The 16093-nt window shown below is 51.2% G+C and overlaps 5 protein-coding genes across 5 annotated transcripts; 3 read left to right on the forward strand and 2 right to left on the reverse strand.

Annotated features, from left to right (window-relative positions):
• Positions 1 to 602: 602 nt before the first annotated feature.
• HO173_011797 (uncharacterized protein) lies at positions 603 to 1526 on the reverse strand (the record flags this gene model as incomplete). Its single annotated transcript, XM_037313675.1, has 3 exons — positions 603 to 878; positions 960 to 1185; positions 1291 to 1526. 3 exons carry the CDS (start codon positions 1524 to 1526, stop codon positions 603 to 605), a joined length of 738 nt encoding a protein of 245 aa, XP_037159441.1.
• Positions 1527 to 1860: 334 nt separating this feature from the next.
• On the forward strand, positions 1861 to 3345 carry HO173_011798 (uncharacterized protein; the record flags this gene model as incomplete). The annotated part of the gene is made up of 1 exon (XM_037313676.1): positions 1861 to 3345. The coding sequence occupies one exon, from the start codon at positions 1861 to 1863 to the stop codon at positions 3343 to 3345; it is 1485 nt and encodes a 494-aa protein (XP_037159442.1).
• Positions 3346 to 3714: 369 nt separating this feature from the next.
• HO173_011799 (uncharacterized protein) lies at positions 3715 to 5418 on the reverse strand (the record flags this gene model as incomplete). The annotated part of the gene is made up of 1 exon (XM_037313677.1): positions 3715 to 5418. One exon carries the CDS (start codon positions 5416 to 5418, stop codon positions 3715 to 3717), a length of 1704 nt encoding a protein of 567 aa, XP_037159443.1.
• Positions 5419 to 5736: 318 nt separating this feature from the next.
• Positions 5737 to 9596, forward strand: HO173_011800 (uncharacterized protein; the record flags this gene model as incomplete). Its single annotated transcript, XM_037313678.1, has 5 exons — positions 5737 to 5774; positions 5829 to 5988; positions 6043 to 7253; positions 7304 to 9189; positions 9289 to 9596. 5 exons carry the CDS (start codon positions 5737 to 5739, stop codon positions 9594 to 9596), a joined length of 3603 nt encoding a protein of 1200 aa, XP_037159444.1.
• A 3961-nt stretch (positions 9597 to 13557) lies between these two features.
• On the forward strand, positions 13558 to 15924 carry HO173_011801 (uncharacterized protein; the record flags this gene model as incomplete). Its single annotated transcript, XM_037313679.1, has 2 exons — positions 13558 to 15537; positions 15595 to 15924. 2 exons carry the CDS (start codon positions 13558 to 13560, stop codon positions 15922 to 15924), a joined length of 2310 nt encoding a protein of 769 aa, XP_037159445.1.
• Between the last annotated feature and the right edge of the window lie 169 nt (positions 15925 to 16093).

Here is a 16093-nt window from a genome sequence, read left to right on the forward strand (position 1 = left end):
CTGCCAAGGCTCGAATGCTCGCTCTCAGAGCTGCAAGATGCCTGAAACTGGTCTGGATTGTGAGGCTTTTAAAATACTTAATTGCACAGTAGGGATACACTGAGCTCAGCACTCCATTTCGCTCGCACATCACGCAGGAGCAGATCGTGGTGTTTTAAGTCAAAGACTCTGCAATGCAGAGATCCCTTGCATGAGCTAACAACGTCAAGCACACTAGAGCCAAATTGCATGAACCTGAAATGCGCCCGCCAAGTATAACATCCTTCGCCGCAGCAACAAAACAGAGTGCTGAATTATTGACTGGCAGGAGCTACGTACAAATAGCTCATCGCCAAGCCTTGCCAAGCCTCTTTCAATTCGTGCAGGGCAATCGACAAGGCGGGGGGTGGCCTGTCTGAATTCCGCCCTGGTTTGACTACTCATGTTACTGAACAGTGGGCGCGGAGACGATTTTGAGCGGCAAAAAAGGTGCACGTAGTCATAAGTAGCATAGTCAAAACCACTCGAACACTGTGCCATCGTGTCGCTGACATCTCATGATCGAACTCCTGTCCTCAATTGCAAGCGAGCATTTGTTGAGAACTTGAGGTCCCAGAGTCTCGTCACTCAGCAATCGTCAGCGCCTGGCGGCCTATTCTGACCAAATCATGATTCTCGAGCGGTTCCTTCTCGAAGCCATGGATGATCTCATGAAGCATAGCGGCCGAAATCTCCGCAACGTCGACACTCGGCAACGACATCACATACTTCATGACCATGGCAAATATCGTCTTCAGATATTGCCCCCGCGCCGTGATGAGCCCAGGCTTTGCCACACACGCCTCCACGGCGCCTTTGTGCTCCGCGGCGAACGCAAGGACCTGAGTCTCAGTCTCGCCCTAGACAGTTGCCGGAACCGTCAGCTTCGGCGGTCGTTGCCACGCCAGGATTCACACGAATGGCGCGTGTTCAGTACTCACTCGCATCAAGCAATACTCCGGCATCCAGCTTGGGGTCTTATTCTGGTCGCGCTCCGTCGCGGTGCCGCTCATGTACAAAAAGCGCAAGGGTGGGGCGCCACGACTGCCACCCTCGCTGTGCGCCTTGAATATGGCTCGAAGCCCAACGAGCGTATACTCCTGGCACACTCGACGTACTTCATCGAAGTCGAGCCCGCGCGATTTACTTGGTGTAATCGCGACGGTCCTAGTAACGGGGATTTAGTCACTTGCCAGGCCGACTGAGGCACAGGCAAGGGGCGAAGACGTGAAAAGATTTACAAGGGAGGCAAGGGAAGATTGGCGAACACACCAGATACAAGTGTCCGCGCCGGCTAGCTGCCTAATCGCATCATCCGGGTAGTTGCCGTAGTTGTCGAGAACGACGCTGTGTAGCTTGGAAGCGTCGGCACCCTGGCCAAGGTTCGAGGGTGTCGATACAGGGCGGCGGGCAATTGCGATTACGGATGAAACCTTGGGAATGCTTAGGCTTTGACGGATGATTTCTGTGGCGACAAAGCCGGACGCACCAGCCACGATGAGCTTCATGGCCTGTTGGGTGATACTTTAGGGTCTCAAAGGAGAACCCTCTTTGTGACAGACGGAGGAAGCCACTTTACCCTAATCAGCCAAGCGCATTAGAGTCGGCTTCTCGCGGCAACTAATAAAATAGCTCATTCCCAAGCTTTGCTGCACATCCTCGTCATTGTTGACTTCGATTTAAACAGATTAAAAGGTTAAAAATTAATGAGCTCGATAATATCGCTGTCGAGCAATCTTGCACGCCAGCTTCAACATCCTAATTGGTGTTCACCACGCGCACGTAAAAGCAGGTAAATACCACCGCCCGCTAACATCTCAGGCATCAACCTCGCCGTTCCCCATGGCCTCCTCAACCTCTTCCCTCCAGCCACCCTCTCCACCCCCCGGTCCCTTTTCCGCCGCAGGCATAGCATCTTCGCCCCTCGAGACACTCATCCCTCACCTCCTCGCCTCCAAACGCTCCCTATCCTCCATCAACCACGTCTGGCGCGCCAACGAACTCTGCACCTCCACCCGCACGTCCCTCGAGAGATCCACCATCACCACCGCCCGCACATCTTTCCTACGCAGCGGCATCACATCTCAGCTGGCTGTTCTGCGGCAGGTGCATCGAAATTCGGAGACTACGGCTAAGCAAGGCAGAGCGGAGTTTGAAGCTGTGATTCAGGTTTTGGATGAGGCGGACGAGAGGTTGCGTGATACGCTTGGAAAGCTGAGGAGTACGATTGTGGAAAAAGGGTTGAGGCCGGGGGATGAAGAGAGGAGGAGTTTGTTAGATTTCATGAATGAGGAGGGTGTGGAGGGGTTGGTCGGGGTGATCAAAGAGAGCCTTGATGGAGCGGGGCAAGGGATGAGGGAATTTGAAGATGGCAACAGAGGTTTTGGAGAGGAGGTTGAAAATGTGAGGAAATTACTATATGGTGACGGTTTGAAGGGAGGTAGCGGTCTGGTGGGTAGTGCAAGTCAAGGGCGTGTAGTGCAGGGTCAGGAAGGGTCGCCCGTACCACAGATACTTCACGAGATGGAAGATCGCGCAAGGGAAATGGCGGCAGGTTTGGAGAGTCTTGTGAGCCATTATGATCTTTGCGTTACGGCTATCAAGCAAACGGAAGGAGGGGGCGATGCTGCTTCGAAGATTGCCGGGGATCTGCCTGAAGGGGTGGATGTTGGGCAGGACGCTGGAGGTGCACCACCTGAGCCTATGGGTGATCAGGAGAGAATGGAGATGATGAGAGTGCTTGAGGAAGATGCAGGACAGGTGGAGGATGTGGTGATGGAGATTCGAGATCATATCGCCGAGATGGAGAGTCTGCATTCGCGCGTGGAGATGCATACCAGCCATCTTGCAACGGAGCACGTGAATATGACTGCTGCCTTTAGGATGCTTGAAGACTTGGGCCAAAAATTACCGGGACATATCACGAGGACTCAAATTTTCTTGATGCGCTGGGATGAAGACAAAGTGGCAATCGACGAGCGCTTGGAGGAGCTTGAAGGTTTGACGGAACTTTACGATGGCTTTCTGAGAGCTTATGATAATCTGCTGATAGAAATCGGAAGGAGGAAAGATCAAGAGCTAGAGGTTGAGCAGGTCGTCCAGGAAGCCAGAACTCGACTTGAAAAGCTTTACGAAGACGAGGTGGAAGAGCGTGAGGTTTTTAAGAAGGAGCAGGGCGATTTCCTTCCTGTTGATATCTGGCCGGGTCTCAGGGATAGGCCACTGCGGTATTCGTTATCTTCTGTTGATGATCAGGCGTCGCGGGTACCGGACATCTCAAAGTCTGTGATCTATCGAGCCATACAACGCGTACACGGCAAGCGGTGAAGCTTCCAGTAGTCATTTCGGGACAGATTGGTCCCAATTTTGGGACCTGGGGGTCGTCTGCATAGCGAATCGTTAGCGGATTGCATTATAGGCCGGTAGCAGAGCGATCGGAAACAAAAGGATTCTCAGTGCTCTCTTTTCTCTGCATCGAGGCCATTGAAGGTCTCAATCCCTGATTTCACCAGGCAAATGATGCTCCTGTGCAACCAAGGAACGCTGCATCTGCAGGTGGAGGGAATAAGTTCAAGTGTGGTGTGGTTCGTCATTGAAACAGCCGCGATCGAGAACCGTTCTCTCCGTACCTTGGAATTGCCTTGAGAGCCACAATCCTGGCCCGAGATGTCTCGTATATCTCGATCCCCTCGAAACTCAATGCTTGCGTCGCGTGGAACCGCTGATCATTTGCTTCTTGATTTTCTTCGGAATTTTCTTCTCTCGCTGTTCCTTTTTCTCCTCCTTCACTTGCTTTTTGTGGTCCTTCTTAGCATCTTTGTCCTCGAAGCGTTTCCCACGAGGTGCTTTCTTCGCGAAGGGGTCAACATCGTTGTCACCCTCACCCTCACGCCCACTCTCACAGTCAGGGGAATCTTGGGTGTCATGCTCCAGAGCATTGGCAGATTCTCTTTCACCCGCCACTGGCACCTCGGGTGCTAGCTTTTCTGCCAGTAAATCACGGTAGACAAGATTGTCCTGACCACCCTTCGCAACCTCTCCCACGTCTCTTTCGACATCATACACCTGCTCGAGCGTCTGTGGAATGTATTGATTGCGGAAGACTTCGGTATCAACTTCTGCAGTTGCGTTATCCTCCTCAACCTCTTCGAGCCTATTTTCGAATAGCGTTTGCAGTGTGGTGGCCAACTCCTCTGGGCCCTTACCACCTTGGGCAGCAGTGACAAACTCAAAGGTGGTCTTCTCCGAAAGCACATCGACACCCTTTCGGCGGAAGAAATCGCTGACATTCTTGATATCCATTCGCAGAAATTCAAGACTCCGAGGATGATCATGCTCGACGCTCTGGCTTACATCGATAAGCCACAGCTTGTCGTTGTGATACAGAATATTGTATTCGCTCAAGTCAGCGTGAACCAATCTGCAGTTTTGATACAGGATACGCATGTATCCTAATAGTTGCAGGTATAGCAACTTCCACCTTGCTTCAACGTCGCTGCCTATCAGCTCGACATCTTTCAGCCTGGGCGCAGGAATACCTTTCTTATCACCCAGAAATCCCATGACGAGGACATGAAGACGTAGATGAACTGGCTCTGGACACGGTATGCCTGAAGCATATATCCTTTTCAGATTCCTCATCTCCTTCTCTGCCCAGACCTTGACCATGGCTCGATTGTTGCTCTTGCTGTAGCCTTGTCTGAATCTATATTCTCCCGTGACATATTTATCACGATCTTTGAAAATCAGTATGCTAGTCTTGTACACTTTGATTGCTCGGTGCAGTGGAGCAACAGCGGCCTCCGAACCATCTCCCTGCGATGTGGAAAGAGCATGGTAGACATTGGCTTCCTTGCCGGTGGACAAGCATCCGTTGACTTCAGACACAACATTACGATTGATCATCTGGAGTAGTATCATGCGAGTACGCGGATCCAACACTTGCTCACTAGTTGCACGATCACTCTTGTCTGCGACCCTGTCATGTTTGACCCCAAGACCGGATTGCCGGTCGTCCAACTTCAACTTTCCCGCATGCCTGGAGAGTGATGTGACCTGGTCGTCTATAGCCGCAAGCGTATTAGCAGTGGGCTTCTGAGGGTTAGCTTTGGGAAGGTTCGTTCTGGAGGCATTTGGATCCGATGAGACTTCCTGAAGCCGGCGCTGTCTGTTGTAGGTCTTTGTGTAATCTGATGGGTTGTATGATGCGTAGTCCTCGTCATCCAAGTCTTCGCCCGCAAATATGTCCTCGTAGTCCTCATCCAGGTCTTCTTGATTCTCGTCTTTCTCTGTTGCAGTACCCAGCTGCGCTGTTGCAATGGTGCTGTTTGCATAACCGTGGCCGGGTATGAACGTGTGTGTTGGCTGTTGACCTCCAGCAAGATCTTCGGGCTTCGACATCAGGTCAGTCCCCTAGCTACTACCACAGAAAGAGTTTTTGGGATCTTCGACGCACAAAATTACCAACGAGTCAGGCAATCTTAGCGCGGCCGACGTTTCCCCGGCAGTAAATTGAGTCGCGTCTGCGCGTGGTTCAAAACTTCGACTGCGACATCTCTCCCATTTCTATTTCAAGTCAACCCTCTACCGATTTCATGATAGACAGAGCATAGCATGGCGTCCCGATAAGCGCCAATCTCTCCCAAATCTGAGCGCCTTCGCGCACACGCGAATTAATCCAGCAAGACCTGCGATACCTCTCCCGCGCAGATACTCAAGATGTACATCAAACAGATAATCATACAAGGCTTCAAAAGGTACATTCGCGCTGCATTGGCGTCAGATTCTTCGCATGCTAACATCAAAGGTAGCTATAAAGAGCAGACAGTTATTGAGCCCTTCTCTCCAAAGCACAATGTGATCGTTGGACGCAATGGCTCTGGGAAGAGCAATTTCTTCGCCGCTATCCGGTTTGTCCTCAGCGATGCCTACACGCAAATGGGCCGCGAGGAGCGGAATGCGCTACTTCATGTATGAGACGTTGATAACCCCAACACAAGGATGCAACCCTGACAGCGCTCTTAGGAAGGGACAGGCGCAGCGGTCATGTCTGCTTTCGTGGAAATCATATTCGACAATAGTGACGACCGCTTTCCAACAGGCAAACCGGAGCTCATTCTACGACGGACAATTGGGATGAAGAAGGACGAGTACTCTCTAGATCGGAAGAACGCTACCAAGTCGGATGTCATGAACCTACTGGAATCTGCAGGCTTTTCGCGCTCGAACCCATACTATATTGTTCCGCAAGGACGTGTCACTGCATTGACAAATATGAAGGATAATGAGAGGCTGAACCTGCTGAAAGAAGTGGCTGGTACACAGGTCTACGAAGCTAGGAGGACAGAGTCTTTGAAAATCATGAACGAGACGAACAACAAGAGGGAAAAAATTGATGAGCTATTGGTATACATCAAAGAACGATTGACCGAATTAGAGGAAGAGAAGGAAGAGTTGCGAGATTTCCAGGAGAAGGACAAAGACCGCCGATGTCTCCAATACACTATCGACCATCGAGAACAAGTCGCAATTGCCAACGAGCTAGACAACCTTGATGACCAGAGGCAGGGTGGCGTTGATGACACGGAAGAGAGCTCGGAACGCTTCATTCAAGGCGAAAAGGAACTCACTGAGATCAACGCACAGATCAGCGAGCTGAAACAACAGGTTGAGTTCCTCAAAGTGGACAAAAGGCAGCTCGAAGATGAGCGCAAGGAAAATGCCCGAGCCAGGGCGAAAATCGAGCTGGAAGTCAAAAGCCTTAGCGATGGCCAGTCTGCGGCTCAACAAGCAAGATCGCACTACGAATCGGAATTAGACAAGGTTCAGACCTCAATTAGAGAACACGAAGAAGAACTGGCACAGGTTACGCCTGAGTACCTTGAGAAGCTGCAGCAAGAGGGGACCATCAAATCCGAACTCAGCAGCGCAGAAGACACTCGTTCAGGATTATATGCCAAACAAGGTCGAAATTCTCAGTTCCGAAATAGAAAGGAGCGAGACGAGTGGCTGAGAGAGGCGATCAACAGCAGCTATACCGACTTATCGAAGGTTAAGGCTGTTCGAGTACAGACAGCTGAGGACATAACAGAGTTGGAGAATGACATTGCGAATGCCAAGGCCGAAATCACGGAGTTGCGAGAGCAGATGGATAGCCGTGGAGACAACAGCGAGGCGATACAGAAAGATATCCACAAGGCTAAGGCACTACGGGACAAGCTTATGGATGAGCGCAAGTAGGTGGTGGAAATTGGATCACTTCGGACAAGGCTGATTTGTTAAACAGGGAGCTTTGGAGAGACGATGCAAAGCTGGATTCTGTCATGCAAAATGCGCAGAAAGAACTTCGGCATTCAGAACAGGAACTTTCTTCAACCATGGACCAGAATACTAGTCGTGGCCTGGCAGCTGTCCGGCGAATAAAACGTCAACATAACCTTCATGGTGCTTTCGGCACCCTAGCTGAACTGATGGAAGTTAACGAACGCTACCGAAGAGCCGTTGAGGTCACAGCTGGCGCCAGTCTCTTCCATTATGTCGTGGACAACGACGACACAGCTTCTAAGATCATCGAGATCTTGCAAAAGGAGAGATCGGGCCGTATCACCTTCATACCTCTGAATCGAGTGAGGCCGAAGAGCTCAAACGTGCCAAAGGCCAATGATGCCATTCCGATGATCGAGAAGATCCAATTCGATCCAATGTATGAGAAAGCTTTTCAGCAAGTGTTCGGTCAAACCATCATTTGCCCGACTCTGACCATTGCGGGACAGTACGCCAGAAGCCACAATGTCAATGGTGTTACGATGGATGGCGACCGATCAGACAGGAAGGGTGCTTTCACCGGTGGATCTCTCGACAATCGATCTTCACGTCTTCAGGCTGTCCGAAACGCGTCGAAATGGCGAGACGAGTGCGATACTCATAGAGCTAGGTCTGTTGAGATCAAGCGGACGTTGGAACGCAAAGATCAAGAGATTACTCAAGCGGTGGGCAATCTCCAGAAGATCGAGCAGAAGAAGGTGCAACAAGAGAATAGCTACGGCCCGTTGAGGCAGGAGCTAAGAAACAAGGAGGCCAGCGTCGACAACAAGAGAGATACTCTCGACAAGAAGCAGCGAGCAAAGTCAGGAATCGAAGCGAGTTTCAAGCGTCTAACAGATCAGCAGAACGCACACGAAGCTGAAATCGCGTCTCCGTTCAAGAAAGATTTGACAAGTGACGAGGAAACACAGTTGGAGAACCTGAGCTCCAATGCCATAGACCTTCGACGGCAGCTCTCCGAATTGACTTCAAGCCGTAGCGAGCTTGAGTCAAGGAAAACTATTCTTGAAATCGAACTCCGAGAAAATCTCCGTCCGCGCCTCGACCAGCTCAAATCCCAGGAATTTGACAGCCAAGACAGCGGCAGCCGAGGCAATCTCAAACAAAGCCAACAAGAGCTCAAACGTATCAACAAGTCTGTAGAAGAGGTCGAGCGAAAGCTGCAAGAGACTAACACCTCGATCGAATCCGCCAACTCTAACATATCGGACCTTGATCAGCGTCACGCCGAGATCATGCATGCCCAATCCGAAATCGCCAAATCTATGGAAAAAGCGCAGAAGCGTATGGAGAAATCCATCCAAAAGCGCCGCATCCTCACGAAGCAAGCTGCCGAAGTAGCGACCAAGATCCGCGACTTGGGCATCCTGCCACAGGGGCTCGAGAAGTATGAGAAAATCAAGAGCGATGCGATCGTCAAGCGCCTTCACAAGGTCAACGAAGCATTGAAGAAGTACGGGCATGTGAACAAGAAGGCTTTTGAGCAATACAACAACTTTACGAATCAGCGAGAGACCTTGGAGAAGAGAAGTGGAGAGTTGATCGAAGGCCAGGCGAGCATTGAAGAATTGATCACGGTGCTGGATCAGCGGAAGGATGAAGCCATCGAGCGGACCTTCAAGCAAGTTTCCAAGGAGTTTGCGAACGTGTTCGAGAAGCTCGTCCCGGCCGGCAGAGGACGACTCGTCATACAACGGAAAGCGGACAAGCCGCAAGCCGGGGAGGAGGAGTCGGACGATGAGAGGAGGGAGAGCGTGGAGAATTATACCGGCGTCGGTATCAGCGTGAGCTTCAACAGCAAGCACGATGACCAACAACGCATCCAGCAGCTCAGCGGTGGGCAGAAGAGTAAGCCGATCTTCCTCCCTTGTTTCTCCCATCCATCATTCCCCTCCCCCCAACCCGACTCAAACGTGTGGACATCTGACCGACCGTGCAACCCCCCAGGCCTCTGCGCCCTCGCCCTCGTCTTCGCGATCCAGCAGTGCGACCCGGCCCCCTTCTACCTCTTTGACGAAATCGACGCCAACCTCGACGCCCAGTACCGCACCGCCGTCGCCAACATGCTGCGGTCCATCGCCGACAAGTCCGGCGAGGCCGGCGGCGGCCAGTTCATCTGCACCACCTTCCGGCCCGAGATGCTGCTGGTGGCGGAGAAGTGCTACGGGGTGCGCTACCTGGGCAACAAGAGCAGTAGCGTCGTGGTGGTGGGGAAGGATGAGGCGTTGAAGTTTGTGGAGGGGGAGAAGCAGTAGGGTTTGTGAGGAGGGGGTGCTTTTGTCTGCGGGGATGGTCAGGGGTTCGCGAGGTGGGAGGTGTCGGTACGGTTCTCACCATCCGCAAGGCGTTTGGCTTCTCCGGCCGTGGGGCAGGCCGGATGATGAGGGCGTCCGCCGGCGCTGAGAGCGTGGGTCGTTTCTTTATCATGCATACCTACTTCGTGCCTCATCATCCATACCCGGAGCGTTCGCTCCGATCAGCTACCTACTCTGTCTGCCATGTAGCTACGGAGATTAGCTACCTACTCTCTCTGCCATATAGCTATGTACGGATGAAACCGATCTATTCCACAAAAATGCGTACCACGCGTCCAGATCGCAGCTCGAACCCGAAGGCGAAAAGAAAATAGAAAGGTGCGACATCCCCACCGGGTCAATGCTGAGAGTAGTGTCAATTCACGCAGGGAAAAGGCGCGCATGATGATGCGGGTTTCTACCTATTGTTTAAAAACATGTAAAAGGGCCGTTACGTCCCCCTGCCGAAAGGACCTGCACGCAACTGTCTGATTCGACGACTCGAGCAGGGTTCCCATCATGGCTGGACATCATGTCTGGCCGTCTACGATAGGTAGGCATACTGTACCGTACCGTGATATATCTGACGAGGCGGACTGCAAGTGCAGGAATTGGCCCTGCGTCTTTGCCTTTAAGAGCAGATGGAGGGGTCCTCAACATGCTGAACAGTGTGGGTGTAGTGTGGACCGGTCCAGATGGTTTGTATTGGTCAATGAGTATAGGTACATAGATGGATATTTGAGAGGTCGATGGCAAGAGACCCACGGTATCATCGACGACCAGGTATCAGCAAAAGGCTCTACTTTTACAAAAGTTGGTCACGATCACGCCTCAATATCAATCAAAGATAGAGGCAGGATCTTGAAGAGCTGCTAGATTTCGATCATACATATTGATGTATTACTGTTATTGTGAAAGGTCTAGTGAGTGAGGCTTCCAAATGGGTTTCCCCTTGGTAGGAATAAGGTTGTCGAAAAGCTAGGGAAACAGCTTCCGACATCGCTGACTTCCCGACCCTCTCCGGTCGGTGCCGGTTCGTGGGCAGAACTGCCCCCTACTTGTAGGAAGTCTTGAAGCAGGCGAAGACGTCTCGGGTGTGATTTCCTCGAGCGGCTCAGAGTGACAGGGGGTTGAAGCTTTGAAGCACAAATGAGATGATCGATTACCAACTTTAGAGACCCCTCGGACATTTAGTGCCTCTCTTGCCCCTTATCAACAAGTGAAGGGCATTTTGCTAGGGCAATTAGTTACCCCAGGTTTTCAATAATGTTGATACTTCGATCGGGATCGATATATTTCATTAGCGGAGACTTTTCTTCCTCCCGCGTCTTCCAGGAAATACCAGGGTGAAGTTAATTGTCTCAAACAGTTTGGAAGCGAAGTCGGCGGTGGCAGTGGAGGGATGGCCAGCATGTTGGTAAGGGGAACTGTGGCTGTACCTATGCTCGGGCCTCTCAGACTTCCCCGTGGATACTCTAGTGAGTGATCCTTCAGGCCTGGACGTGTGTTTATGATATCGTGTCAGGCTGACCTGAATTGAAGGGTCCCTCTGTGCTGGTGTATGCCTCTTCATGAGCACGCATAAAGTAACTTCTTGCCTCATGTCGAGCCTATCTTCGGAGCTAAGCGTGGATTCAGGCTTTTTGACTTTGAGGCTCTTTAGGCGAGTTTTTCGTGTCAAACTTTCGCTTGCTAGCGCAACAGATGGCCTGCAGCTTGCCGCCCCAATTCGAGACCAGGGTCCATGATGGTGGGGCAGATAAGCGGGGTGGGGCGAAAGAAAAAAGATTTCGTTGGGAGCTTTGCTTTTCGCGCATCTTGACTCCATTTTGGAATCTCTGCTTCATCTTGACTTCGAGAGCAGGAGAGAGGTCAATCAATACTGCTGCTGAATCTTGAAAGTCCAAATCTTGCTCAGCTGTAGGGCCTAAAGCCCACGGCCGCGGGCGTATCCTTTGGTCGTCAGCATTCCCAAACTACCTACACATTCGAGAATTCTCGGACAAAATCATTGCTCGACACGAATTTCGAAGCCTTAGTCCGTGGTGGCAACAAACCCTGAGCACCCGAATGTTGGATCTATAATCGTGGCCGAAGCTGCGGGCCCCTGAAGCAATAGTAGACATGAAAACCGTCAGCTTGGACCCTTGACATGGATCATAGACTCATGTTCAATATTCTGTTCCAGACGCTCAAGCCCAAGGTAATCGGACCGTTCCCCACAGCCAAGCATAGCTCGAGTCCAGAAGGAGGAAGCTATCCCCGCAAGAATGTGGATAGCCCTTGTTGTCTTGAAATAGAAAAAACTGTGAAACCATTGACCAGGATTCGGAAGCATCCAATTGATCTCCGACTAGTTGTGGAGAATGGTAGAAGTAGACTGGTGGTACCGATGCTTTAATTCAAGAGGCAGAGATCCATGATGCTTACTGTTTTAATGTGGAGACGAAGACGGTTACTACCTCTATCGAGGCACGGGTGCACCGTTCAAAGCGAAACGCTTAGCGTGGTGAAAGGAATTGCGTAAGATGTTATGCTTAAGCTCCTGTCAATTGTCATGCCCTTTGCCACGATGTGGTTGGCCGGAAAGCTTTGGGAAGAGGATAGGCCAGCGTTTGAAAGGGCGCAGGAGAAGCTTGCATTATCAATTGCTGCAAGGAAATAAGAGGAAATAAGAGCAAAGTGGCGGCGGATCGCTTCCAGATTATTGGACAAGAGGAAGAAATGCCTAGCCGATGATCAGCACGTTGATACGCAACCACGCTAACAAAAGATTCTGATGGTGATAGCAAACCTGGGCCCCACCGGGACGCTCAAAACAAAGTCGTCCTCATCCAGACCCTCTTGAACTGATCGACAAAGTCCGCCCGTTCGCATCGTACGAGGTACATAAGTACCTACCTAGTTATCGGCGGAGGCATGCACGGCGTGGGGTTTGATCTCTGTATGTGTTGTAGAGTACCTAGCTAAAAGGTGTTGAGTTGGAAATTGTCAAGTGAAGATATATTATTGCGGCCTAGAAGCGCCATAGAGGTTTGAATGCAGGCACGCTGCATTCACGATGGTGTGGTGTGAGCGTGTGAGGATGGCATGAAAGATGGCGTGAAGGTCGCGTTTGTCTGACTCTGGGTGGAAGTTGAGAAGGTTGTGATCAGCGACGCTTTTTCATTGGCCTTTTGCTAGTTCCAAACTTTCCAAATCTAGCGGAAAAGTACTCAGCAAATTTCCCATGCGCCGCCATCGGAATCCTAGTCATCCTACTTTATCTATCCCGTTCAATAATTATGTTTTTCTTCTTTGTTTACTGCTACTCCTTCACCTACACCTTTCCTCCTCCAACTCCTCCTACAACACCATCATACGTTGTCTGAGTCTTCTCGGGAATTTGATCTTTGCGGAGTGTTGAGAGAGAGCATTGCATGACACAATTCCTTTGTTCTTTTCCCTCCGGATAGCCCCACCGAAATCAATTCCGAGCGATCGGTTAGGAAGAGAGGCTTGTGCTTTGAAACGCGACAGACACCTGCAGGCAGTGTAGTCCATAAGTTCATTTACTTGGAGTCGCCCTCAAAACAGTGGATTGCTCCACCGGCCAGTGGCATTGTTCTTTTCCCTGGCTTTAACCGCCGCATCCGGTGAAGCCCTTCACTTTCACCGGGCCACTTCCTTGTATGTCCCACTCTGACCCAAACATTCTCCTACAGCAGAGAATAACACCAATGATCCTATGTAAATCATGTTATAGCCTCCTCTTCTTGCTTTGGCTGATCAAAAGATTCCGAGCAGATCTTTACCACGCCACTTTATCCAACGATTCCCATGACTCCCATGAGTTAATACTTCCGTTTGACGACCTACCTGATGTACATATTATCTTTACATTCTACCATCATATCATCCAACAAACCTCCTTGTCGAAAGGATGCCGTACACACCACCAACCAAATCTCCTGTCGCCTCAAGACCTCAAACTCCACATCTGAGCCGTTCCCACTCATACAACAAAAGCCAACCCCACGATACATCCGCCTCAAGCCATGCCTCGAGAAATGAATTGCCGCACTCGACATCATCCAGAGCCTACCTAAACAAACACCGCCGAAGTCCCTCAATCGCCAAGCAGTCTGAACTGCCAACTCCTGATGCTACTCCACAAGAGAATATAAGCTCAGATAGCGAGGATCAAAAGAGCGAGGAAACCTTGGCTACGAAGAGTCGCCTTTCTCCTACGGTTGGCCCAGCGGTTTCATTAGAGCCTGCTCTACCCGTCTCACCCCAGACCTCCAGCGATGACGAGACCGCGACAGAGCGGGGTAGGGCCAGAGACATAGTGGATTTGGCTGAGCTGCAGGCGGCTATCAGAATAATTGAACAACATCGAGCGGGTTCTCCCGACACGCACGCAAGCGAAGCTACAAAGAGAGCAAGATTGACCCTTGGTCTTCCGTCGCATCAGATAGACCCGTCGAACAAAGACAACACATCAAAGCCTGTGCTCTCGCCTCGGTTGCGCCTGTCAGCTGAAGCCCGCAAGATTTCACACTCGAGGTCGACTACTGATGCAAGCGCGTTCTTCGACTTCCCTCGGAATAAATTTGACTCGCCCGCACGAAGTACATCTGAGAGTGACGGAGAGGATGTTGAAGATGATGAACTACGAATAAAGCCGTCTCTGATTCGCAAAAAATCGGGCGAGCTTGTAAGGCCGGCCTTAAGGGCATCGTCTACGAGGAGAAGACCGTCAAGCATGCCCGGAACACCAACATACTCAAAAGCTGTACATTTCCAAGACAGCAGCCTAGAACACGTTCGTCATTTCCTACAGGTAGATCGACCAATTGCTGTCAGTGCTGGGTCGTCACCTGTCGATCCCTATGATGAAGAAAACGAATTTCCATTTGGCGACGATGAATCCAGTCCACCGTCGCCTCCATTCGAATGGGAAATCCGAATGACCAATTTTCCTCAAGTCAGTCTTGAGCGAGGCGCTTTGCCAGTCCGGACTGAGCGGGTATACCTATCACCCGATACTAAGATTCTGAAAGGAGATGTGGTAGTGCGTAATCTCGCTTTCCACAAGCTGGTCATTGCGCGCTTCACTCTTGACTACTGGAAGACGACATCGGAAGTTGTGGCAGAGTACAGCAATGACGTGCGCAAAAAGCAAGCAGCTCATGACTGTGATCTGTTTACTTTCCGTATCAAGCTCGAAGACCAGGCAAACCTCGAGAACAAGACTATGTTATTCTGTGTGAGGTACAGCGTGAATGGCCAGAATTACTGGGACAACAACAACTCCGTTAACTATCAGGTGGATTTCTCGAAGAGAGCTAAGCCTCAGAATGGCAAGCAAGGCGCGCAAGCGAAGAGCTCTCACCCGCTCAATGCTCTACCTCGTAGCAGACCATCGGCAAACTTCTCTTCGCCAAGGCCTCGCAGCATGCCATCTTTCGATGACTTTGCTGGTAGCGTAAATCCATACGAATTCTCTTCGTTACTTCAGCCGTCTGCGCTTGTTGGTGACTCTCCCATACGGTTCAAGAACAAACCGTCTGCGAGAGGAATTGTCCCGGATGCGCCAGGACGTCCAAAAGCCTCGACCAATCAACAAGCTTTCGGGAATCGGTATGATTTTGGTGCTTCATTGTCTGCAGCAATCCAGGCTGCTGGTACTTCTATTGGTGACAAAGGGGAAGTGCCATCGAAGCCACCGTCTGACAAACACACCGAAATGCCTCCGGTGGTCAAGGTCCAGCCGTCTCCGGACGCCGGGAAAGCCGTCAATAGCAGCGAAGCCGGCCAGCAAAAGGTCGCAGATCTCCCAAAGCCTGTTGCTTTGACCGCTGAGAAGCCATCGCTACAGTCACAGTCTTACCACGAGCTCCTCGACAAATACTGCTTCGTACGTTCTGGACCTAACAAAGAGAACAAGGGCATCTTGAGCTAATATATACTGCAGTTTGGATCTGCGAAGCCATCCGCTCAGCCTGCCAAGCCTGGACCAGCTCAGGTCGATGGTGCCCCTGATGACCTACCAGAGCCTCAGAACGAGTCTGGCAAGCTTTCGGGATCAGCTAGTCCCTCGCCCCCTGGAAGTCGTTCGCCACCTGTGGCGGATAGAAAGTCATCGAAGATCTCAAGCCCCCAGGCTTCAAGATCATCATCTCCTGCGACCGGGTCCGCTGTTGGTTCGAGGACCGCTTCACCTCCATCATTCAGATATCCGTTTCATCAGACAATGCAAAATGGACTGTTTGAGACGCATGCACCCACTGCGATTCGTGGGTGAACTTTATCTGGTCAAAGTGCCATAGAATACAAAGCCAGCAAGCGCACTAGCTAGGCCAGAATTGGACGGAGGAGACATTTGTTCCCAGTCAACACATTCGATTGCTATTGCAATCAACAACCCGAGAAAGCTTCGGCGGCTATTGACGGCCGGTGCGAAGCAATTTCGA

This window comes from Letharia columbiana, assembly GCF_014066305.1.
Source record: "Letharia columbiana isolate WasteWater2 chromosome Unknown Sc0000067_s1, whole genome shotgun sequence".
Classification (NCBI taxonomy): domain Eukaryota; kingdom Fungi; phylum Ascomycota; class Lecanoromycetes; order Lecanorales; family Parmeliaceae; genus Letharia; species Letharia columbiana.